The 26,726-nt window shown below is 39.7% G+C and overlaps 2 protein-coding genes and 1 non-coding gene across 4 annotated transcripts in view; 2 read left to right on the top strand and 1 right to left on the bottom strand.

Moving 5' to 3' along the window:
• On the top strand, positions 1–22,360 carry LIAS (lipoic acid synthetase). Of its 2 annotated transcripts, XM_070397780.1 has the most exons (11): positions 1–161; positions 1,570–1,742; positions 2,690–2,783; positions 3,636–3,716; positions 6,538–6,694; positions 6,779–6,836; positions 8,271–8,399; positions 10,455–10,600; positions 12,100–12,170; positions 17,465–17,576; positions 20,529–22,360. In XM_070397780.1, exons 1-11 carry the CDS (start codon positions 117–119, stop codon positions 20,579–20,581), a joined length of 1,119 nt encoding a protein of 372 aa, XP_070253881.1. In that variant the 5' UTR covers positions 1–116; the 3' UTR covers positions 20,582–22,360. The 2 variants fall into 2 exon arrangements, with proteins under 2 accessions (XP_070253881.1, XP_070253886.1); XM_070397785.1 differs by lacking the exons at positions 2,690–2,783; positions 6,538–6,694; positions 6,779–6,836.
• The window catches only part of UGDH (UDP-glucose 6-dehydrogenase), a 42,943-nt gene continuing 31,625 nt past the window's right edge, over positions 15,409–26,726 (bottom strand). The window contains exons 12-14 of the mRNA XM_070397767.1: positions 17,023–17,060; positions 16,198–16,304; positions 15,409–15,540 (exon numbers count right to left, since the gene is read on the bottom strand). Coding sequence (XP_070253868.1) covers positions 16,220–16,304; positions 17,023–17,060 — 123 coding nt within the window. The 3' untranslated portion in view covers positions 15,409–15,540; positions 16,198–16,219. The remainder of the gene's footprint in view (positions 15,541–16,197; positions 16,305–17,022; positions 17,061–26,726) is intronic.
• On the top strand, positions 26,065–26,199 carry LOC138999578 (U4 spliceosomal RNA). The gene has a single exon (XR_011469405.1). It is a non-coding gene; the product is annotated as a U4 spliceosomal RNA (small nuclear RNA).

The raw sequence follows: 26,726 nt of genomic DNA, 5'->3' as shown, positions 1-26,726 counted from the left end.
AGTTCCACCGGTTCAGTGGTATTTAAGGTCAGCTGTCATAAATACCGAGAGGATTTTTCACCTATTTTTTCCTGGTCACTAGATCCCGGGACCCTGCCGGAAGACGGAAGAGGGAGATGTCTCTACGATGCGGGGTAGTGGTCCGCACCGTGAGACCCCAGGTGAGCGGCGGGATTTCAGGGTGCGGGCGTGGGGTGGGGGGCTCCATTCTCTTCAGTGCGCCCAATAATAAGGCCAACAATTTCTGATCATTTACTTCTACCCAGGCACTGTTATAATCTTTTTTTTTTTTAATGGAAGCAACAAATTGCTCTATTCTCGTGGCCCTCGGGATAACATAATATGTGCTGCTTTAAAAAAAAAAAATTTATTTTTATTGATTTCAGAGAGGAAAGGAAAGGGAGAGAGAATCATTGATTGGCTGCCTCCTGCCCCACCCTCCCCTGGGGGGTCTAGTCTAGCCGAAAGCCCTGCTGGTGCCGTAACCCGGAATGGGCCCGCCCCACCACTGACTGCGCCCTGCCCGCGGGGCTCTAATCTTTTTTCATGTGGTGTCATTTAATGCTCCCAACACCCCTGTGGTACTGGTTTCTTTGTAGGTTCTCTGGCCCAGCTGAGAGCTTTTCTCTCTGTTTATCACTGAGTTGAACCCTGCACTTTTTGGAGCATTTATAGGAGCACTGTGTTGAGCACCCCTTATTATTTACTACTACAGGCCCAGTGTGCGAGATTCTTGCCCTGGGGTGGGAGGTCCCCTCAGCCCAGATTGTAAGAGGGCACAGGCCAGGCCAAGGGGTGCACGATTGGGGCCAGGGAGGAATCGGGAAGTTGGCCAGCTGGGGAGGGACCTGGGAGGGCTCCAGGGCCTGGCGGGCTTATCCCTGATTGGCTGGACCCCAGCAGCAAGCTATGCTACAGGTTGGAGCGTGTGCTCCCTGGTGGTCAGTGCACCTCATAGTGAGCGGTTGAGCGGCTTTAGCATATCATTAGCATATTAGGCTTTGATTGAACAGATGACCGGACACTTAGCCTATTAGGCTTTTATTATATAGGAAGCATATCAGGCTTTTATTACATAGGATAGGATGTACTAGACACCACTCTGGACGCTGAACACACAAACCTGTGCTGTAGGCTTTCCCAGAGACAAGGACAAGTGCTGTAGCAATCGTGCAGCACCATTAACAGACGCTCTTCTTAAATTGTTGAAGGTTCTTTTGCATTAGATGTACTGACTAATGACTTTTGCAGTGTTTGGGCTATCTTGTCACGTTCGTATTCACATCTAGAAGCTAGTGGTTTCTTATGGTCAACAAATGTACAGTTGACCCTTGAGCAACAAGGGTCTGAACTGCAAAAGCCCACTAATGAGGTGATTTTTCCCCCCTATCTGCATTTGGGAATCCCGGTGGGAAGGTAGGATTGTACGCGTTGATCCAGTTCGTTTTATACAGGGGATGTGAGCATCCTCAAATTTTGGTATCTGCAGGGGGGTGGGGAGAGGGGGTATTAAATGGTAAGTAAATTATTCCAAACCCCACTAAATAAATGTCATAACGAACTCTTTAGGTATTTGGAAAATATTTATGCAGCCCAGTCAGAGCATTAAGTTCCTTGCCAGATAAAAAAAAGGAATTTTTACAAAATGGACCAGACCTTCAAGATTTTGTGTCTGGTGATCTTGCAGACAAGAGCAACTGGGATGAATATAAAGGAAACTTAAAGCGCCATAAAGGAGAAAGGTAATGGAAATTTTGAGATCATTTTAATGTCCAATTCCTTCATCTTGCATTATTCTAAGATATAACCAAACCTTAGAGTATATTTTTAATCAGACTTGTTAAATTTAGCTTAAAATCATTAAAAGGAAGTGATAACAGACATAGAATAGGTAAGTAGGTGAAATTGTTGAAATGCTTTTCTCTGTGCTCTTTGATAATTTTCCTTCAACCTTTCTGGGATGAACCGCCCTACACCTCCATCTCGTTTTTTCTATTCATCATCAAATTTCTTCAGAAAGTGAAGGTTATTACCTTACTACTAATCTATTAGACCTTGTTAAATTTTTCATTGTAATTGGGTGTTGATGATCTAACTTGTGCTTCTCGAAGTCTATGTACATATGACCTATGGATATCTTGACTTAATTTAAAAGAATGGTGAGGGGATTTCATGCAGAGGACAAATTGTTTTGCTGGATACTTTACCCAACAACTTCTAGATCACAAGTGGGTGGAAGTCAAGAGGAACCTGAGGATACATAGTCTTCACTCCAAATTTCAGATTTTTCTCATTTAATAATCAACATAAAAATCGAGAATATAAAGTAGAGCAGAAAATTCTCCTTAATCTGAAAAAAATAGAGAATTTTTTCATTGGGAAATGAGATGTTCAAAACTTCCTCATTCTTTTTTATTAGGATGGTGTTATTCTGTGCCTTTGCAAATGATAGGCATGAGCATAGTGCCCTGTTAGACACAAATATCAGTGTTTCCTAAAGTGTTTGAGCAAGCCTAAATTTGAATCTCTGTTCTTTCTTCTATGGCAAAAATTACAAGTTAATTCAGAATAATGGGGGGGGGGGGGGACCTCTTAACCAGGAATTAATAGATCAACAAGAATTAATAGATCAATGCTGTATGATTATTTGGAGATAAGTTTGTTAATGTATAGTTTTCATTTTCCTCAGGTTAAGACTACCTCCATGGCTAAAGACAGAGATTCCCATGGGGAAAAATTACAATAAACTGAAAAATACTTTGCGGAATTTAAATCTCCATACAGTAAGTTGTCAAAGTGTTAAATATTTCTCTTAACCAAAAGCCGTACATTTTCTACATGTGTAATTTAAAAATTAATCAACTACATAGCAATAACAGTAAGGAAAGTGTTTAGGATACATTACTATTAATAATGAAAATAAATTTAAAAATTATTTTCCTTACAAAAGAAACAAAAAGTAATTGAAGCCCTAGCTGGTTTAGCTCAGTGGATAGAGCATCAGCCTGTGGACCAAAGGATCCCAGATTCGATTCCAGTCAAGGGCATGTACCTCAGTTGCAGGTTCCTCCCCAGCCCAGGCCCTGGTCAGGCTCATGCAGGAGGCAACCAATCAATATGTTTCTCTCACATCAATATTTCTCTTTGTCTTTCCCTCTCTCTTCCACTCTCCCTAAAAATCAATGGAAAAATATCCTCGGGTGAGAATTAAGCAAAAAAAAAAGTAATTGAATTTCTTAGCTTCTCATTTAATAGTAGGGAAAAGAAAGATTTTCCTGCATCTTAGAAAATGACGGTTGGTTCGTTTTATATTACAAGTTAAGAACATGCTTGTAGGAAAGAGTATAAAGATAAATGTGAAACCTCATTTACATAATCCCAAATGTTAACTATACCACTTTGGTAACTGTTCAATATGTATCCTTACAAACCTTTTCTTTGCACATATAAAATGTATACATTCATATAGTTTTTAACTTAATAAAGATACAGTTTGGCTACTTAACAGCATTTTTAAATAGTGAATTTCTTCATAAATATGTTGTAAAGATGTACAGGTAAAATGCCTAGTTACTCATTTGTTCAATTGGTAAATATTTTCAACCTGGTTGTATTCAGTTCCCTTTTGCTCACAGGTGTGTGAGGAAGCTCGCTGTCCCAATATTGGAGAGTGTTGGGGAGGTGGAGAATATGCTACTGCTACAGCCACAATCATGGTAAGGCCAGTCTCAAACTCTAAAGCTTTAGTCTAGAAATTGAAAGGAAATGTTTTATGTCTTTCTCCTAAAAATATGCATTATGTGCCTCTGATTAGATTTTTCATTTCACATGGATTTTTGTGAAATGCATAAAAAAAAAAAAACCTGACAAAATAAACCAGCCTGTTATGATCTCTCCCTTCTCTGAATAAATCTCTGAATATATTATTGATTTTTCCATCTGTCTGACAGTTAATCATGTGCTGTCTTGAGCTATATCTTCTATTAAATTTTGGAAATGTTACTTATGGTACTGAAATTCTTTTTCCCCCTAAACAACAAGAATTTATTTTTCTCATGGGCTTTTGGTTGGCTGGGGTTCCACTGACCTTGACTGAGCTAAGCTGAACTCCAGGAAGTAAGTTGGATTCAGTTCTGCTCTACAGAGCTTTATTTACTTTGGACCAGCAGCTCTTCAGGGCATATTCTTATGGAGAATGGAAGGAGTACAAAAGGGTAAGCCAACCACCTATGCACATTTGAGCTTTCTGCTTGGTCATGCCTGCTATCATTCTATTGGTCAAATTAAGTCATATGGCCAAGCCAAACATCAGTTGGGATAGACACATAAACTCCTCATCCAGTGTGTGGGGATTGGGGGGGGGGGGGGGGGGGGGCCTGCAAGTTACATGGCAAATGGTGAGATGTATAACCTTAATTTGGTTGCCTAAAAATTGGGATTAACAGTGCAGTCTACCATATTTATCCAGAAGAGTGTGGATATAGAGGTATTGAGGTTAACCTGTATTATGATGTGCAACTGAGAATTCATACTTGTCTGGAAAGGTCTGATAAACCATTGCATTGTACCAGCTGGAGGCTATTCACTTGAGAAAGTGGGGATTCTTATGAGATAGAGCTCCTTCTTATAATGCAGAGCCAACCAGGAGCTTATCCAAGTTACACAACCTCAGTTCTTGAAGGAGTAATTCTGAATACTCCATGATGGGGATCTCTGGTTTCACCCCTCACCAGGTCCCCTTTCCCACTGTTGACTCATAACTGGTTCCTGGGGAGAGTTCATTGTTTCATTAAAACTCTGTGAGAGCCCTGACCAGTTTGGCTCAGCGGATAGAGCGTCAGCCTGCAGACTCAAGGGTCCCAGGTTCGATTCCGGTCAAGGGCATGTACCTTGGTTGCAGGCACATCCCCAGTGGGGAGTGTGCAGGGGGCAGCTGATCGATGTTTATCTCGCATGGATGTTTCTAACTCTCTATCCCTCTCCCTTCCTCTCTGTAAAAAATCAATAAAATATATTTTAAAAAAACTCTGTGAGACATTGGGCCTAAGCATCATTGCTGTGAGTCCCCTCTGAAAGGGTTAAAGGGGGAGAGGAGCTTTCTCCCCCAAACTACAACCCCTACAGAACATCTGCAATGGCTGTGCTTGCAGCGGGTAGACATGGTGGTGACCTGTGGCAGCAGCAGCAGTGTCCTGGAGAAAGCGATACCCACAGAGAGCAGATTATTAACTTTTTATGTGTTTTCTGTTTCATCTATTTAACAAGAAGGAGCTGTGCCTTCTATTTAATTTCCACAGAGACCTGCATATTGATGTTCACTAAATATTTTATTTCTTTTAAATCACTTTATTAATAGTAAATAGATACAAAAGAATCTCTATAACTTATGTGTAAGAATATCAATATAGCAAATAACCCAATAGCTCCAGTTTGAGAGTAGAACATTAGCATTATCTTTGAATCCGCCTATGCATTCCTTGCGGATCGCATCTGTTGGCGTCCAGCCCCAGCAGGTCCAGGGGTTCCCAAAGGTGTGAACGGAGTCGGCGAAGAATAAATGACATGGAGGCAGCATTCACTTGATCATCATAGCTAGGTTCTCTTTATTGTCCTCTTACATCTGTATTTATATCACTTGATCCTATAAGCATGCCTCTATAATCACATCATGGTATGTTTTGGGTAACCTTCTACAGTTCCTTGTTTCATTTCCATAGTTTCTTATATGACCTTTACCAAAAATCCTGTCTCTATCTAGTTCTGTTGATTTTAATCTTGTCTAGGTTAATCTCTGTGTTGCATTATAAGGGCTATTCCTAGGTCGCTGCTCTACTGATAAGCTATAAGGAAGTGACAGAAGGAGATTATCCTACCCAGTAAAGGTTATGTCCTCCCAGCCTCGCTGCTTGCCTTCCCTGGGACTGCCCTGAGTCGGTGGATCTCCAGGGGTATAGGCTTTGGTGCTTTCCCTGGTGGGCAGACCCCTGGGGATGTGGGCCCAACAAGTCCCAAATTTATTGCCAACAGTTTTAGTCCAAGTTCTTCATAAGTAGTACATGGTATTTCTGTAACACTAGGGGGATTCACTGATTCATTCTCTTCCTTAGTCCTGTTAATCCCTAACCTGGGGAAACAACCTTTCTCGGGGAGGTGGTCCTGTTTAAAACACATAGCGCTAAGAGGGGGGGGGAGCAAACCATATGCCATATACGCCAGGTCCCTTGAAACATAAGCTGTGCAGATGTTTCTTCCCTGCAGTAACTGTGTCAAGCAGCAAGGGTGGACCGGCTTCCGGCACGCATCCCATTTCTTTTTCCCTTAACACCATTCTTAGTCCTGAGTTTATCACTTCCTATTTTTTTCTCGTTTTACCACATTATATTTGTGTCCCTTAACTATATTGCTTAGCTTTGAATGGTTCAAATTTCTTATAAACAGAGTCAAATTGTATTCATTCTTTGTAACTTTATCCTCTCAATATTATATTCTTGAGGGTAATCTGTCTACTTGATTGAAATGGTAACATCTCTATTTTAGTTGATGGGTGACACATGTACAAGAGGTTGCAGATTTTGTTCCGTTAAGACTGCAAGAAAGCCACCTCCGCTGGATGCCAATGAGCCCTACAATACTGCGAAGGCAATAGCAGAGTGGGGTCTGGATTATGTTGTCCTGACGTCTGTGGATCGAGATGGTTAGTGTCATTATTACCTCTTCCGGAAATTTGCTCTTACCAATTTGTGGCATCACCTTGAGCAGTGGGCTCTCTTGTTTCTAGATTTGCCTGATGGAGGAGCTGAACACTTTGCAAAGACTGTATCATACTTAAAGGAAAGGTACTTGTGTAATTTAAGGACTGTTTTGGTCTCATATAAGTTCAGTATGGTCTTTACTTCAAAGCAGTGGTATTAACTTTTTTGGGGTGGGGGTGTTATAAATCCCTCTGATAATCTGCTGGAAATTATCTGCCAGAAAAAAGCATATGTAAACATACAGATACATATTTGCAGAAATTTTAGGGATTTGGAGACATGAGTTTATTCATGAACCTTTGGTGCATAGAGCCCCTGCTTTGAATTTGAGTGCTAGTCTAAACTTCCTTTGAGTAATTTTAAAAGAAGTATAAAGCTATAGTCTTCCTAGCACTGATTTTGAATAAATCATCATCTAGAAGGAGTAAGGATGAGATAAGCTCCCACATTGTAAAAATATGTAAGTCTTGATGTAGATTTTATCTGTATTTATATGTCCTTGGAATTTTACCCATAATCCACATTTTTTCGATTTTAACCTCGTCCATTTAAAAAGGGAGTTATGCCTATTTCCTATAGCTCAGTGCTAGTCTAGCACCTACATACTTAGTAAATGTTTCTTCAATGATTCCTGTAATATTTTCTACTTAATATATTTTATAATTCATTTAAAAAATTTTTGTTTGCAACCCACTAAATTGATTTCACAAACTACTAATGGGTTTCAACTTGCAGTTAACAAACAGTGAGTTATAGGATGTGTTCTTTCAATATCTTTTATATCCATGAAAGGGCATATTTTTTTTTACATCTGTTCTCTTAGGAAACAGCTCCCAAAACTTTGCAGTTGGGTTTGTGGAAAAATTTGTCAGCTGTCCCGGTCATTTCTGCTGCTGTCAGAGAAAGCAGCTCTATAAGCTAGTTCACATTTCAATGCTTGAATGTATAGATATAGCCAATATAAATAGAAAGATTAATATTTAGCTTACATTCTATTTAAGCAAAGCTCAACTTGATTCAGCATCTCAGAATAGCTTTTAAAGCCCATAACACTTGTGAAATATTTTCGAGGACAGTCCTACTGGATGAATTTTAAAAGAAATAAAAATCAAAGCAATCAAATAATGTTTACGTTCACATAGAGATATCCCAGTTTACTTTCTAAAAAATATTTTATATTTAACGTTTAAATATTTATATTTTAATTCCTAAAAAAATACATATTTTTTAAGTGCCTTCTTAGTAATGCTTAAAAATCTGCACAGTCAAAATGTATCCTGGTTGTCCTTTGCTTACAGGTGTGTTTTAGCCACTGTGTACATATTATTTGATGTTCTGGATTTATTTTTTCATTAAACAGTTCAGGTATAAACATTTGTATGTTCATGCTTTTTGGGGCAGGGTTTCTAAAGATTCCTGTGTTGAAACTGATACAGAATGTGTAGGGTGATTTCTGTTTTGAGCAGCAGTTATGTCAGTTCTTCTCCTCAGTTTAATGCTTATCTTTTTTCCCCTTAGGAATCCAAAAATTCTTGTGGAATGTCTCACTCCTGATTTCCGAGGAGATCTTAAAGCAATAGAAAAAGTCGCTCTGTCAGGATTAGATGTATATGCACATAATGTAGAAACAGTTCCAGAATTACAGAGGTGATTACACATACAGAGTAATGTTGTAATGTTTTCTCACTTTTTTCAAAGGAGAACTTTGTAATAGACTTTTATAAAGTGAATTTTTTAAACAAAAGCAACGTAAATAAGCCTGCTACAGAAAAATTAAGATAATATTGCCAACGAAAGAATGTGATCATCACCCATAATATTTCTACCCAGTAATATCAGTTTCCAACATCCAAGTATAAATATCATATTTATGCATGTGTATGTTTTGTTATACACACATAATGAGCATCTTTTTTTCTTTTTTTTTGATACTATCTTATTACAAGTGCCAATGAGTTATTTTTTCAAAGAACAGTGTTAAAAAAAATTACACAAGAGCAAATACTTTGATTATAATTCTAAAAAAACAAACAAAAAAGACTATAAAATACACTTGGCATTAAGATATGCAATAAATGATGCCAAAGAAAAACTGGTATCATTCAGATGTATTTTAAAATCTCTTTTAAAAAGTAGACACTATACTTTACTTTTTCTAAAAATTTTAGTGGGTAGGAATAATTATAGATTGTTATTCCACATTATGACTATGTTCATATTTCAAAAAAATAAAAATTATTTTAACCTTTAACATTCATTTTTATTTTAGTAAAGTTTTTGATAATGGTTTTGTTAGTTTATAGACATTATACTGTGTTATAGAATTTGAAAGAAATATGATAAAGAATAACCATCATTTCCCTAAATTATAAACATTAGGGAGCACAATTTAAATTCAGAAAATAATGACTTCAGAAAATAATGACTTTCTGTATTACCAGTTTTGTGGTTATTTTTTAACTCATCAATTGGTTACCTCTCTTCTCAGTGAACTGGTCTCTGGTTAAAAATAACAACCACAACAACAAATCAATTACTCAAAAATAAAGGTTGCTTTTGATTTCAGATGAATGCTGGTTTAACATCAGCAATTTAAAAAATATATTTTTTTATTGATTTCAGAGAGGAAGGAAGAGGAAGATATAAACATTAATGATGAGAGAGAGTCATTGATCAACTACCTCCTGCATCCCTCCCACTGGGGATTGAGCCTGCACCTGGGGCATGCGCCCTGACCAGGAATTGAACTGACTTCCTGGTTCATAGGTCGATGCTCAACTACTGAGCCACACCAGCCAGGCTAACATTAGCAATTTCTATCCATTGGGCCTTGTCCCAGTTTAAACCATGGTGGTTTGGCCCCTGTTGAAGTCTGGCACACAGCCTGTTCCAACCCTGCCGTATCTCATCATACCACCACCAGTGGGTGCCAATTTCCCTGTTTTCACTTAAGAAACATTATCCTTTCCAGTGAAAATTCCAGAATCCTGCATTTTTTTAAACTAGGAGATGTCAATGTTGTATACTCACCAGCAGAGGGCAGCTCAGTCTTTTGAAAAGAAATTATCATAAAAGTTTCAGCCTTGAAATGTGGGTTTAAGTTAAACAGTTTTTCCTTTGTTCAATATGAAGATTTTCTTCCACGCTTTTTCCTTTTTTTCTTGACTACCCCTTATAATCACTTACTCTCAGCTTCAGAATTCTAGCTTCTCTTCAAGTACTTCATAAATTGAATTTCTTTTATTTTCTTTGCCCCAGACTTGAAAGGCCTTAAAAGTCAAGAGCTAGGCCAAAACCGGTTTGGCTCAGTGGATAGAGCGCCGGCCTGCAGACTGAAAGGTTCCAGGTTCGATTCCGGTCAAGGGCATGTACCTGGGTTGCGGGCACATCCCCAGTAGGAGATGTGCAGGAGGCAGCTGATCGATGTTTCTAACTCTATCTCTCTCCCTTCCTGTCTGTAAAAAATCAATAAAATATATTTAAAAAAAAAAAAAAAAAGTCAAGAGCTAGGGCGCCCAGCAAAGCCTTATTTTCTATCCTAAAGTAACAGTTAGACATTGGTGCACAAATTCTACCATTGAACCATAAGATGTAATGTAATGTCCAGAATGTACTTTTCTGGTCTTTCCTGTTGCTTACATAACTATGTGCTTAGTTGAGCTTGTGGTTATTCTTGCTGACAACAGCCTTGCTATTTTCAAGGAAAGTTCGTGATCCCAGGGCCAACTTTGACCAATCTCTGCGGGTCCTGAAGCACGCCAAGGAGGTTCACCCTGATGTCATTTCTAAAACATCTATAATGTTGGGTTTAGGCGAGGATGACGAGCAAGTATATGCAACAATGAAAGGTAAAGGAATTGAAAATTAAAACTCTTTCCCATTTCATTTGAATAATAGCAGGAACCTCACTTTTTTTATTGATTTCAAAGAGGAAGGGAGAGAGAGAGATACAAGCATCAATGATGAGAGAGAAGCATTGATCGGCTGCCTCCTGCACACCCCCTACTGGGGATCGAACCCACAACCTGGGCATGTGCACTGACTGGAAATAGAATCGTGACCTTCTGGTTCATGGGCCGATGCTCTACCACTGAGCCACAGTGGCTGGACAGGATCCCCACTTTGAAGGCCCCATTACGATTCCCTCCATAATCTCAGTGAAAGTTCCAAGAATTAAGTACAGTATATGCTTAGAAATAGTAACACAAAAAGGGAAGGATGTATGTTTTCTTAGAATTTTGTGGAATGATATGCAGGAAGGTCAAGATATGAAATTTGCATCCCATTTTATTTCCTACCCTTGTATCAAGTAAAAACATGATTTTGTTCACTTGTTCAGTTAGACAATTTTTGAGAGCCATCTAGGTACCAGGAGCTCTGGCCAGCACTGACAGTTCAAGGATGAGTAAGATGAATCCAGGCCTTTGAGAAAGAGCTTACTGGCAACATTGTCACATAACATGATATATTTTGGACTTTGCTAACCTTAGTCCCGTAAGCCCATTTGCTTTGTGATTCTTAGGCTTTTTAAATTTTTAAATATAACAGCTTTTATTTTACCTGAAAGTCCTTGGCCTTCTTGTAGCTATTTATTGTTTCAAAGAGTAATGAGTTCAAATAGTAATTAAAAACTTCTCTTTTCCACAGTTCATAATGTTTTACTAGAAAGACTCCAAAGTCAAAGATCAAATCACATCCCCAGTGCATATCTTGTACATTTACCTAAAGCCTTATATAGCATGTCTGGTCTACAATGTGGGTGTTTTGGGGCCTTTAATATACTGTTCTCTTCATCTTTTCTGCCTAACAGACTCCTGCTCTAGACACTTTCCAACCCTATTTTAGCATTTATTCTATAGTACTGGAGTCATTCATCTTTATTTTTTATTTTTTTAAATATATCTTATTGATTTTTTACAGAGAGGAAGAGAGAGGGATAGAGAGTTAGAAACATCGATCAGCTGCCTCCTGCACACCCCCTACTGGGGATGTGCTGGCAACCAAGGTACATGCCCTTGACTGGAGTTGAACCTGGGACCCTTTGGTCCACAGGCCGATGCTCTATCCACTGAGTCAAACCGGTTAGGGCTGGAGTCATTCATCTTTATATCAGCCCCCCATGATTGTCTTAATCATTCCTATGTTTTCAGTCCTTACTATATCTCCTGACACATAAATACCTTTGAATGAATGGGTACAGTCTTACTTTCCAACATCAGGATTATAGGCCAGGATAAAGTTCACACTGTTCTATAGTGAAATTACTTTCTGAAAAATTATACTTAAATTATAATTTTAGCATCATAAAAGCATCTGCTAATATAATGTGTTGGTTTTTTTTCCCTAGCACTTCGTGAGGCAGATGTGGACTGTTTGACTTTAGGACAGTATATGCAGCCAACAAAGCGCCACCTCAAGGTACAGCTCCCATGAATTGCCAGATGTTGGTAATTTTAATTAATTCTTTATTTTCCACAGGTAAAATTACAAAGCTGCTGGCTTCTCTTTAAAAATATTATTTTATTGATTTCAGAGGGAGAGGGAGAGGGAGAGAGAGAGACAGAAACAACAATGATGACAGAGAATCATTGACTGGCTGCCTCCTACACACCCCAAACTGTGGATCAAGTCCATAACCATTTATATAAAGCTCTAGAAAATACAAACTAATTTATAGTGACAAAGCAGTAAGTGGGGAGGGGTGGGAAGGAGGGATTGAGAAAACTTTTAAAGGTGATAAATACATCCATTATACTGATTGAGTTGATGGTGTTTCACAGGTGCATACATATGTCAAAACTTCATTTTAACTTGTGTAATTTATTACCAATTATACTTCCGTAAAGCTGCTAAAAAGCACCAATATTTTCAGAATCACTTAAGAATGAGATATATCACAAGAAACAAAATTTTGTAACTATGTATGGTGACGGATGTTAACTAGACTTACTGTGGAGATCATTCTGTAATATATACGAATATCAAATCATTATGTTGTGCATATGAAACTAATATAATGTTTTATGTCAATTATATTTCAATTAAAAAAAAAAGAATGAGACAGATAAGTACTGCCTTATTGACAGGCCACTACACTTTGAGTTCTTACTTCAAGTGCCTGTGGCATAGTGGAAAGAGTACATTTTCCATCAGGAAATCTTGCTTGTCCAAGTTCCACCTCTCTCTCAAACCTAGTGACCTCTCAGTCTTCAGTGCCCTCATCTCTAAAACGTCCCTGCTTATTTTATATAGTTAATGAGGTGAGTGAGATCAGGCTTTATAATGTTAGGTGTCATGCAAACGTATTGTATTTAATGTTATTTACCACATCACTTACTACTTCACCTGATACATGAGACCTACCCTACTGATGTAAATTAGCACAAAGACTGATATTTTCAACTTATAAAGTCTTTCTATGGCAATAAGCATGCTTTAAGACCTGCTCTTTTTAATAAACAATTTAATGAGAGAAAATGGAAATAGTGAATCATTGTTCTTCTCATGTGGAAAACAACACCTTTTCTACCAACTTTACTGAATTTAGAGACTGAACAAGATAGGTATGAAATGCTTTGAAAAATCTTTGAAAACGTTTTGACAAATATTAGATGCTATTACTGTAACTATGCTTTATGTCCATGTGGCTAACGTAATACTTAGAGGTACAGGGTAATGGTGGTTCAAAGGACCAAAACACTGGTCCTCAGTATTCCGTTAATTTTAATACTTATTAAATGCCTACTAAAAAACGTAGGCACTGGAAATCTAAAGTTGAGTGAGGTGTTTTATATTCGTCATCAAATTAAGTCCTTAAAGCATCCAGATAAGGAAAATGAGGCTTGGAGGGGTTAAAGAGCAACAGTCAAGTAAAAGAACTAATATCGCCCTAACAGGTTTGGCTCAGTGGATAGAGTGTCGGCCCGTGGACTGAATGGTCCTGGGTTCGATTCTGGTCAAGGGCATGTACCTTGGTTGCGGGCTCAACTCCCAGTAGGGGGCGTGCAGGAGGTAGCTGATAGATGTTTCTCTCTCATCGATATTTCTAACTCTCTCTCTCCCTTCCTCTCTAAAATCAATAAAATATATTTTAGAAATAAAATAAAAATCTACCTATAAGTTAAAAAACCCCTGATATTTAAATCCAGATATTCTACACTCAATAGTTTGCCCTTTTCACTGTGCTCTCAAAATTGCTTATAATCACAAAAGCACTCAATACTAACAAATCATGCCACCTATGTACTCTACATATATTTACTTATATCTATTATATAATATGTAATATATGTAATATATAATATGTATGTAATATATAATATATACAGGGTGTCCCAAAAGTATGTATACATACTTTAAGATCTGATAGCTCAGTTGTAAAAATGAAATGTATTTTAATAAACACTACCTTTATAATTATTCAAAGTGTGTGTGTACAGTTTTCAGGACACACTATATGTATCTACACTAATAAAAGAGAAACATGGTAATTGGCGTACGACCACTACCCTTCCCATTGGCTAATCAGCGTATCCTTATGCAAATTAACTGTCAGCCAAGATGGCGGCCGGCAGCCAGGCACTGAAGCGAGCAGGGAGGCTTGCTTCCTCCAGGAACTGCAGACTCCAATGTTCCCCGCCTAACTTGCCGGCCTCTCAACTGCAACTCTAAGCAACTATTACTATGTTGCAAATAAGAAGCTGAACAAAACCGGCTTTCAGTCAGCCCCAGACCGCAACATTGTATCCATGTTTTCAGCAGCGAGGCCTCAGAGCTAAAGCTGGCCCAGAATAAAAAAAAAAAAGAAAACAAGGAGCGGTTGGGAGCTTTTAGTCAACTGCCAGCAGGAAAACAGCCCTCAGCCCCTCAGCCAGCCTGGCCAGGCACCCCAGTGGGGACCCCCACCCTGATCCAGGACACCCTTCAGGGCAAACCAGCCGGCCCCCACCCATGCACCAGGCCTCTATTCTATATAGTAAAAGGGTAATATGCCTCCCGGCACCAGGATCAGCGGAGCAGCGAGGCTCCCGGCACCGGGATCAGCGTGACAGGGGGCAGTGCCCAAACCTCCTGATCAGCCCTGCTCTGTGCCTGATAGGGGGGAGCTCCCCAATCCCCCGATTGCCCTGCGGCTCTGTGTGTGACAGGGTGCAGCACACCAACCCCCTGATCGGCCCTGCTCTGTGTGTGACAGGGTGAGGCGCCCCAACCCCCCGCCCCCACGGGCCCTGCTCTGTGTGTGACAGGGTAGAGCCATAACCTCTCCATTGACCCTGCCTTGAGTGTAACAGGGGGCGGTGCCCCAACCCCCCAATCAGTCTACCCTGAGCGTGACTGAGGGTGGCATTGCAACCTCCCGATCCGCCCTGCTCTGTGCATGATGGGGCAGCGCCCCAACTCCCCAATCGGCCCTGCTCTGAGCCTGACCAGGGGCTGCACCTAGGGATTGGGCATGCCCTCTGCCACCCGGGAGCAGGCCTAAGCCAGCAGGTCGTTATCTCCCAAGGGGTCCCAGACTGCGAGAGGGCACAGGCCGGGCTGGGGGACCCCCCCCCCCCAGTGCACAAATTTTTGTGCACCGGGCCTCTAGTATACATATAAAATATATTACAAAGTAAAAACTAGAAATTGCCCTGTGTCCTTTATTAAAGGAGATATTACGTACATCCGTGCCATAGATGAGGAAATCACCAGTTAAGGCATGACATAAGATCCGGCACTTATCATCCACTGCTGGGAAGAGTCGAGTCTCACGCTCTTCTTGAGTATCCAAGAGTTCACTTTCTATCTAAAACAAAGAATAGCAGTGGCTCGTAGGGGAGGATCTTTTCCTTAGGTTCAATTAAACATTCAGACTCAGCAGACTACATAGGCCAGTTTACTCAAAGGCGTCAGGCAGGAAGCACGGCTTACGAGCAGGGCAGCATTAGACACCCCTCTTTAGTGGGAACACAGGCTCTGAAGTTGTCTGGTGGCTAATCCCTGGCTTCCCAGAAGCAAAGAGCCAAGAACAGATGTGGCAGATGCCCTGGTTTGGAAGCCCCATATTCCAGGGCCAGTATCTCTTGGACAACTCAAGAGGCCTAGTTTCAAGGACCCCCACAAGCAACATGCCTAAATATACGAGGCAGTGCAACCCAGGAAGCCCAGATGTATGGCCTTCCCATCAGCTTTTATAGTTCATTTATGGTTTCTACATAGTTACCAACAGGGTCATTTTTACCATAAGCACTGTTGGAAGTAGCACAGTTGATAAACTGGTGGGTTTCTTGCCAGAGCTAGAAAACTAATTGACCATCTCCTGCAGAAGGGTAAAGGTTTTTGTTAATCCTTTATCCACACCTGGCTTTCTAGCTAGTCTGTACAAGGTTGCTTCCTGACCGAAGTTTTTAATAAGACACTAAGTTAACTGAGCAGGCCTCCAGGACATCAAAATTATACTTACCAAGTGTAACTGGACTTTGCCTTCAAAAAGAGCAGCAGCATAGTCTGAATGAAGGCAAACACTGGCTACTGTCCCCAGATACTCCACATCTTTCAATTTTTTCACACCTGTAGCAATTAAGCACATTAAAATATGAATAAAATTATATAAATATTTGTAAATAATGTTAACCTTTGCAAGGATATTCTGAGCCTAAAATTTTTATTTTAGCCATGCTAAAGGAAATAGTTGCCACATAAATTTGCCTTTTAGAATTCTATAATGGTTCCCATGAAACAGAGTAATCGAAAATAAAATCACATGCAAAACAAATATTAAACCTTACTGACAATAAGCTTAACGGTGTCTTCTATCTGAGAATAATTCTCAGGCTTGCTCTATTGCTGAGGGATATCTGACCTCCAGTGAGGGAAGGGACTGGATAGGGTGGGGAAAGAAGGAGGGGGAAAGCAAGGCTTCCTTCAGATGCTAATAGTCATTATCCAAACAATAAAATCAGGGAGGAAACCAGAAAAAGGAGTCATTGTGCAAAGGTAGATCCCACTTTTTATTATTTGTGTGTTTGTTTGTTAACCCTCATCTGAGGATACTTTTGCATGGATTTTAGAGAGAGTGGAAGGAAGGGGGAGTCAGAGAGAGAGAGACATCAACGTGAGAAGCATATCAAGCCTGCAACTGAAGCACGTGCTCTTGACCAGAATCAAACCTGCACAATTTACAAGAGTTAAAGTCCCAAGTGCCCATCAGTAGACGAGTGGATAAAAGAGCTGTGGTACATTTATACCTTGGGATTCTATGCAGCAGTAAAAAAGAAGGATCTCTTACCCTTTGAGGCAGCATGGAGGGGCCTGGAGAGTATTATGCTAAGTGAAATAAGCCAGATAGAAAAAGGTAAGTATCACATGATCTCACTCATATGTGGAATCTAATGAACAAAATAAACTGATAAACAAAGTAGATCCAGAGACACAGAACCATAGAATAGTCTGCAGAATCTCAGAAGGAGGGGAGGGTCGGTGGGTGGGAAGAGATCAACCAAAGAACTTGTTTGCATCTATGCATAATCTATGGACACGGACAATAGGGTGGTGGCTGGCGGTGGGGGCAGGCTAGAAGAGGTCAATGGGGGAGACTAGGGGATATATATAATACTTTCAACAATAAATAATTTTTTATGAAACCACCTTGAATGCATTGGTATCAATTTTCTGTAGAATCAAAATGATTTATGGAAATTCTAGAATCAAAATTAATTCTTTAAATCTAGGTTGAAGAATACATTACTCCTGAAAAGTTCAAATACTGGGAAAAAGTAGGAAATGACCTTGGATTTCATTATACGGCAAGTGGCCCTCTGGTGCGTTCTTCATATAAAGCAGGTGAGGTAGACTGTGCGGGATGGTTTCATGTAGGCCATAACTTTCCACATTTACATTTTAATAGTTGTGGTTGTCTTTTGTGAAGAAGAAAAATGGGGAGGGTTTGGGGGAACTTCCTTAGGAGATTTGTTTCATAAGGGTCATATTGAGGGAACATTTACTCTTAGTTGTTCATTTGTTAAATAAAGAATCCTTCCCTACCTTAATATGTAATAGCTCAGCTACTCTGATGAAAGCAGAAGTAATCAGTTTATTCTATGCTTGGATATCAATAGTAGGTTACTCAGAAATGACAATGATCCATCAAGCATATAACATGGTTTTTTGGAAAACGTAGTCATTTGACAATGATGCCAGTTGTTTCTTCAAACTCCAAATTTTAGATCAAATTAAACCCTGAAAAGTGTTTGACAGCATTGCTGCCAGCAACATTAATAGCTTTGTGTTTTTCCTCCCAGAGGCAACAGAAAAAAATTCTTAAGATTATTTTCCCTATAAACATTTTTTGTTTTTACTTGCTACATGCAATTTTTCACCTTGGTAATTTTAGCTCTTATTTTGATCCATAGTTTGAGCTGACTAGTGAAAATAAAAGCCTTTTCCAAGAGATTAAAAATCATGATAATGGCCATTAAAAAGTTTGTGAGAACATATCTGAAAATTTAATTTAATCCAAGAAATCTTTATGGTGTTTGCCCTGTCAGTTAGACTTAGTTATAATTTTTTGAAGAATAAACAGCTAGTTATTTTTTGGATGTGTCTGAGCCATGTTGTTACTGTTAATGATCTTTTCTTTTTATTTCATTTTATTTTTTAAAATGCTTTTATCGCCGAAACCGGTTTGGCTCAGTGGATAGAGCGTCGGCCTGGAGACTGAAAGGTCCCAGGTTCAATTGCGGTCAAGGGCACGTACCTGGGTTGCAGGCACATCCCCAGTAGGAGATGTGCAGGAGGCAGCTGGTCGATGTTTCTCTCTCATCGATGTTTCTCTCTCATCGATGTTTCTGACTCTCATCGATGTTTCTGACTCTCTATCTCTCTCCCTTCCTCTCTGTAAAAAATCAATAAAATATATATAAAAAAAAGATAGAAGTTTCTTTTAAAAAAAAATAAATAAATAAAAAATAAAATAAAATAAAATAAAATACTTTTATCTGCTCTATCCCTTTTATTTTTTTGTTTATTTTTAAATCCTCATCCAAGGATATTTTTCCATTGATTTTAGAGAGAATGGAATAGAGAGGGAAAGACAGAGAGAAACATCAATGTGAGAGAAACACATCAGTTGGTTGCCTCCTGCAGGAGCCCTGACCAGGGCACGGGGCTGGGGAGAAGCCTGCAACCACTGTAGGTACCCTTGACCGGAATCGAACCCCGACCCTTGGGTCTGCTCTACCCACTGAACCAAACTGGCTAGGGCTTAATGCTCTTTTAAATGACTTTTATATTAGGGTCTAAATCATAGATATGCTTAAATTTGGCATGAATTATATTTATAAAAATTATTCAAAGTATAAGTAATATTTATTGTGTTCCTGTAAAGAAATTAAATGAAGTAATAATAGCTTATCCTAGTTACAAAACCCAAGAGTTAAATTGACTTCATTGACAGGATGTGGGGACTTTGGAAACTAATAATTACAAGTGATTTATTCTTCAGGTAGTGCTAGCAAGCTAACACTATATATAAAGGATAGAAAAATATCAGCTTCCAAAGTGGTTACAGTAGAGTACTGTCATTTGAAAGGAGTTTTTATTTTGTTGTTTTTGGTTTTGTGTATGTGGGTATGTTTTTAAGGAAATTTTCTAACATTTATAAGGAAATTAATTACGAACATTTTAATGCTTTTTAAATTACCAGTAAAAAATCAAATTCTGATTATAGAGCATTAGTTTCAGTCCATGCATTAGGATCTGATAATAACATTTGTTTCACTCCTATCAGATTTAGACAGAGGTATGGAGCAGCAAAGATTGTTTTCTCCATTACTTGGCTAGTTTATGAGCTTTGGGATTCTTTGTGATTGTATACGGGGAGGTTGCAATTCTACTCGTATATTTGGATGACAAAGAGACTTGATCAGACTCCTCATAAAATCAGACCTGCAGCTCTGAGCTCTGCCAATAAGCATTGAGCTGTGCTGTCACAGTGATAGACACATCTTAGGGGGCGGAGAAGAAACCATTATAAAGGAAGAGCTCTTGCTTCCCTAGAGGGGAATGAGCTAAAGAGATTCCATCAGATGAGTCTGCTCAACTGAAACGGGGTCTGTTTTATAAACATCACATCTAGGCTAATAATGTAGCAGAATTGCTCTCTGAAATGAATTGTGCCAACAGCAATACCTTTGTCAGTGATGAGGAATAGATAGTGCACATAGTGTGGAATAAATGTACAGAAGACCCATAGATACAATAGGGTCATCCTTTATAATACTGAGTTACTAGAAAGAATAATAGTAAATTATTTCATGCATATGTGGAATTTAATGAACAAACTGAACTAACAAGCAAAATAGAGACAGATTCAGTGAGAGAGCAGGCAGACAGCTTTGGTGGTGGTGGGGGCGGGGTGGCGTTGTGGAGGAGGAGGGATTGAACAAAAAAATAGAACTCATGGATACAGGCAACAGTATGGTGACTACAGGGGAGAGGAAGGTGGGTGAAGGTGGGAGAGGGTAAAGGGGGGATAAATGGTGATGGAAAAAAGACAATAAAGAGAAAAAAACAAGAATAATAGTAGAGATTGTAGTGATCATAAAAAAATTATTTTAAGAATAATGACTAATCATTGTTGGGGAAAGAGCCAAAGATATAGGAGATATTATTGCCATTGAGAAGAGAGAAATGCCAACAAACAAAAAAATCTTCTTTAAAGGGAAACACTGAAGTATAATTATTCTGACATTGACTTTAAATTGATATTAATCTATTTTCATTTTTCCTAAATAGGTGAATTTTTCCTGAAAAATTTAGTGGCTAAAAGAAAAACAAAAGCCCTGTAACACTTAACAAGACATTCAAGATCACAGGAATTTTGAGAACTGGATTCCATTTGCTAACAGAGGTGGTGGCAGAATGCCTAGGCTTCACTGGATGAACCCTAATTTTTGTTTTAAGAAAAATGTCAATAAGTTGTGCATATTTAATTATAGCAATTTATTTGCCTTTTAACATATCTTTTTTGTCCCAAGAGACAGTTGCTTGCTGTGATGTAATCATAAAACATCCTTGTAAGAGCTTACTGTTTTACAGTATAATTTAAAAATACATTGAAAACTTCTAGCAAACCTTAAGCCTCTCTTACTTGTGCATCATTGATGCATTGCATTTCTGATAAATAACATACTGCGATGAAACAGGCAATATAGCTGGAGACTCTGACTAGATTACGTGTAATTAGATTTGTTCTTCACATAACAGTGTAACATCGTGGGGATGACTTAGAAAGGCTTAAGAGCTTGCATGTTGCCTTTTACATTGGTGTGACCACTTTAGTTCGGCAAAATAGTTTTGCCTCGATTACTTGTTTAGGGCCTCTGGGAAACCAAGACCACGATGTTGTCCGAGACAGGGAAATGAGATCTAAGGGTAGTTTGCTATCACCATGCACTGTCCCTTTTACTCCTCACATTGCTCTGAGGAGGCGGTTGTATGCATAATAGTAGTGATCTGAGTAAGGAATTCATTTCCGAAGTACCAGGAACTTTTGACTGAATCTTGTCTTTCTTCTACATCTCACAAAGGAAGTCTTTAGGTGGCTATATTGTAAAATATGTAATGTGGATAGCCAGTTCTGTTTTGAGTTTTAAAATGTGTGAACTAGTATTTTTAATAAAAATAATGCATAACTTTGAAAATTAGTACATTTTAATTTCATTCACGGGAATCAAACATACTTTGATTGACTTTCTTTAGAGATCCTAGTAAATTTTGCCGTGTAAAATTAACTCCATCACTTTAAATGTAAACATCTCTGACAACCATCCTCCCTAAAGTCTATTCTTTCACGGGAATAATAGATTAGATTCTAATGTTTCCTCATTTTGCACTATGGAGGCAAATGGGAATGAAACATTTTAGCAGAAGAATCTTTTCTGCTAAATGAAATTTAACGGAATCCAGTGTAAAATAATTAAAATGGCATAACTAACCATTATACCATGACTAAAATCCATGACCTAATGCCTGGCTCTTGCTGGACATTTGGATGTGATGAACATATGCTGTAAAGGTGTACTCCCTTGCACACCTGTAACAGACATACAGGCTTGAATTTTTAAGAGGCCAGGGCAGAGCTTTGACCTTCCTAAACAATGATGCCCTAATAAGAAGTACATTTCGCTCCAGCCAGCTTGGCTCAGTGGATAGAACGTCAGCCCGAGGACTGTAGGGTCCCACGTTGGATTCTGGTCCAGGGCATATACCTTGGTTGCAGGCTAGACCCCGGGTCCTGGTCAGGGCAAGTCCAGGAGATAACCAATCGATGTGTTTCTCTCACATTGGTGTTTCTCTCTCTGTGTTTTCCCCCCTCCCTTCCACTCTCTAAAAATCAATAGAAAAATATTCTCCGGTGACAATTAACAACAACAAAAAAGTACATTTAAATGCAGAGGCACGGCAGGAGGTCTCTACAAAAATTCTTGATTGGGCAGCACAAGTTAATAAATACATCAGTGTTCTCCCATGTGTTACAATTTGTTATGGGCCCATTTCAGTATGTCTGCTCTTTTTATTTATGTAGTACAGATGGTGTTTTTAATAAAGTGAAAGTGATAAATGCACATTGTTGTTTTTTTAAGAAAACTAGCCCCTTTCCAACTGAGAAACCACCTCCTGTAACCCACTTCCTGTTTGGCGAGATAATAAATGTCTTTATTAATGAAACTGGTTTACTAGTAAATAGGAGTTTCTCTTCCCTGAAGCTGGAAGCATCGTAACTTTAGAGGTATTATTACGTTAAGAAATGTGAGCACCAGTGGCAATAGGCAGAAAAATGGGGAAAACACCACAAAGAAAAATTCAGAATGTAAATAGAGCAAAATAGCAGGAGCAGGAGCAGCAGCTGAGATTCCCGGCCGGTGCTCAGAGCCACATGTCCACACTGTAACATACATTTATGCTAATGATATACCATTGTAATGTATTTTACATTGGGCTTCCATGGAGATTTCATACGGCCAGGGTTCTCTTGCTAAAATTGTGGCCACCACATTTAAATTTTCAAGAGCTCTTTGATTATTCCATATTTAAAAAATAGCATCCTGTTCTTGTTTCCTAGCTGCAATTTCTACCAATTTTCTCTCTAAAGATAGCTAGTTTTTTTAAGTTGGAGTTTTCTGTATTGAGCATTGTCTGCTTCCTTTGTCTTGGTCTCTGCCCCTTGGGTTGAAGGCTCCCCTCAAATGCCTAGTGATCCTTGGCTCTCCATGCATACTAAGTGCTAAGATACTCTACAGCTAGCTGGAAGCTGGGGTGGGGGGAGCTATCAACCAGTCAGAAAGACAATACCTTATGATCTCACTTATATATGGAATCTAATGAACGAAATAAACTGACCAACAAAATAGAAACAGGCATGGACACAGAGAACAGACTGACAGATCTCAGAGCGAAGCGGGGACTGGATGAATGAAGGTGAAGGGATTAGCCAAAAAACGTATACGTAACATATAGACACAGACCATAGTGTAGTGATAGCCAGAGGGAAAGGAGAGTGGGGACAAGGTGGAGGTGGGCAAAGTGAGGGCAAATGGGGATGGAAAGAGACTTTGCTTGGAGCAATGAGCCCAGGATGCAGTGTGCAGATGATGGTTTATTGAGTTGTACACTTGAAACCTGTATGGTTTTGCAAACCAATGTCACTCCAATAAATTCACTTTAAAAATAAAACTTTACTATAGGGTGCTGTGCGGGGGAGGGTTTGAGCTGGATTTTTTCTTTAATTTTTTTAAATCTTCACCCAAGGATATTTTTTTGTTTTGATTTAGATTGAGGAAGGGAGAGAGACAGAGACAAATATCAATTAGTTGCCTCCAGCACATGCCCCAACCGGGGATAGAACCCCCAACCTAGGTATGTGCCCTGACCAGGAATTGAATCTGCCACCTGTCTGTATAGGTCAGTGATGGTGAACCTATGACACGCATGTCAGAGGTGACATGCAAACTCATTTTTGTGGCTGATTTTTCTTTGTTAAATGGCATTTAAATATATAAAACAAATATCAAAAATATAGATCTTTGTTTTACTATGGTTGCAAATATCAAAAAATTTCTATATGTGACATGGCACCAGAGTTAAGTTAAGGTTTTTCAAAATGCTGGCACGCCGAGCTCAAAAGGTTCGCCATCACTGGTATAGGTTGATGCTCCAATCAACTGAGCCACACAGGCCAGGGCAATGAGCTGGATTTTTCAATGGACTCCCAAATGTCAGGATTATTCCTCTAAAGCCAATCAAGTTATCTTTCCTTGAGGCTTATAAATGTGGTTGTCAGCTTTGGTAAGGAGAGAATGAAAATAGAGCATGTATTTAATTCAACACTTATCACTCAACATCCAGAGAGTCTTTTGACCTGCTGGCTTTAGGGCAAACAGGTAGCTGGAGTAAAGTTAATTTTTGTGCCCACACTGCATTTTGTTTTCATCATTAATGGCTAGTTTCATATTTGATCAGTTATTTCTGTGTTTTACCTTCTTTAAAAGCTTAGTTTTTCATCTATGTTCTTCATTTCTTAGCACCTCACAGCTTCTGCCTTATAGTACACAGACATCTAATTTGAAATATTTTTAAATAGGGTTTCCTAATTGTGAGTACAAATTAGCTTACCCATACACCTGGACCTTAATTTCAGGAATTTGTCTTGCCGAACCTTTCTTCCTCCTCCCCATCCACAGCCTCCTTAGAACCTCAGACCCCTTTCTAGTAAGTAGTTGGAAGTCCCCCGAGGGTGAAGGGCATGTATTCACCTCCTCAGCTGCTGTGTATTCTGTTTTGCCCCATTCACCTTTTGTTAGTTTCCTTGGGATGTAATTGCATTACTAGAGGCCCAGTGCACCAATTTGTGCACCAGTGGGGTCCCTTAGCCTGGCCTGTGCCCTCTCACAATCCAGGACCCCTCAGGGGATGTTGGAGCCAGTTTTGGCCTGATCACCGCAGGTCAGGTCGAGGGACCCCACTGGTGCACAAATCGGTGCACTGGGCCTCTAGTTGATATATGTAAAAGCCTAAGTGAACGGCCCACCATCCAGTAGCTATGATGCGCACTGACCACCAAGGGGCAGATGCCCAACACAGGAGCGGAAACCACAGGCATGGAAACATGGAACAGACTAATAAATCTCAGAGGGAAGGGGGGAGGAGGAGGGCAAGAAGAGATTAACCAAAGATCTTATATGTATACTAGAGGCCCGGTACACAGATTTGTGTTGAGGGACCCCACCGGTGCACAAATCCATGCACCAGGCCTCCAACACCCCCCGAGGGCTCCTGGATTGTGAGAGGGCACAATCTGTGCACCAGGCCTCTAGTATACATATAAGACTTTGGTTAATCTCTTTCCACCCTCCCCCTCCCCCCTTTCCTCTGAGATTCATCAGTCTGTTCCATGTTTCCATGCCTGTGATTTCCGCTCCTGTGTTGAGCGTCTGCCCTCTGGTGGTCAGTGTGCGTCACAACTACTGGATGGTTGCACGGTTGGCCGTTCGCTTATGCTTTTATATATATAGATTCTGCCTAAGGCCATAGGTACTCACTCATATTAGTACCTCTAAAATTAGGATGCTTTCAACTAAGAAAAGCTCCTATTCAAACAGTTCTGACTTGAGCAAGTTATTAATCTTTCTAAGCTTCTGCCCTTCATCTGAAAATGAGGATAGGACTTATATCTTAAAGGAATTATATGAGAAAATGCACCCAATGGGCTTAGCACAGTTACTGTCCTATAATGCTCAGTGTTACTGTTCTTAGGGATTCCAGAACCTAAATGTGGTTCTGGTTTAGAGGGACCAGCTCATCATGGGTTTAACAGGAGTGCCCATCACCTGCCAGCTACTATGCTGATAAGATCTTTGTGTAAACATTTATCTCACGAAATCCTTATAACAATTTTTGTTTGTTTTGTTTTTTAATTATTTTTTTATTGATTTCAGAGGAAGGGAGGGGGAGATGGAAACATCAATGATTAGAGAGAATCATTGATCAGCTGCCTCCTACACACCCCCTACTGGGAATCAAGCCGGCAACCCGGACATGTGCCCTTGACTGGAATTGAACCCGGGGCCCTTCAATTCGCAGGCTGACGCTCTATCCACTGAGTCAAACCAGCTAGGACTTATCACAATTTTTTGAGTTAGAGATGAATTTACCTTTATTTACAGATGAGGAAAATAAGGTCTGCAGGTAACTTAGCCAAGATATCACATGCTAATAATGCATTAAACATTTAAAGCTGAAAATATTTTTAAAACCTATTTTTATTGATTTCAGCTTTGTGCAGTAGCAATATCGTAGCCAATGAGTTTTATCCGAGACATGATTATTGCTAATTGAAAAAAAGCATGTGTGTGTGTGTGTGTATACACATATATACATATATATATATATCCTATCTAATAATAGACAAAGATTGAAATTAACTGTACCTCCACTACGCTTCCCACTGGCTAATCAGTGAGATATGCAAATTAACCGCCAACCAAGATGGTGGCCAGCAGCCATGCAGCTGAAGCGAGCAGGAGGCTTGCTTGCTCCAGTAATGGAGGAAGCCACGCTTCCTCCCTGCTGCGGCCAGGCTCTGAGCTCTATTCTAAGCAACGAAGTTGCAATTATAGAAGCTAAACAAACCCAGATACCTGCTTTCAGTAGGCCGTGGCCTCGGAGCTGGAGCAGCAACAAAGTTTCAATTATAGAAGGTAAATAAATCCCAGAATAAAAAAAGAAGAAGAAAAAAAGGAGAGGCTGGGAGCTTCAGTCGCTGGCGGGCTTGGCCAGCCTGAAAACCCTCAGCCCCTCATCCAGACTGGCCAGGCACCCCAGTGGGGACCCCCACCCTGAAGGGGGTATGACCAGCTGCAAACAGCCATCAGCCCCTCACCCAGGCTGACCAGGCACCCAAGCGGGACCCCCACCCTGATCCGGGACACCCTT

Source organism: Myotis yumanensis, unplaced genomic scaffold (assembly GCF_028538775.1).
Source record: "Myotis yumanensis isolate MYYU_CA2020_CCGP unplaced genomic scaffold, mMyoYum1.0.hap1 SCAF_1, whole genome shotgun sequence".
Classification (NCBI taxonomy): Eukaryota; Metazoa; Chordata; class Mammalia; order Chiroptera; family Vespertilionidae; genus Myotis; species Myotis yumanensis.
This window is presented reverse-complemented; position numbering and strand designations above follow the sequence as displayed.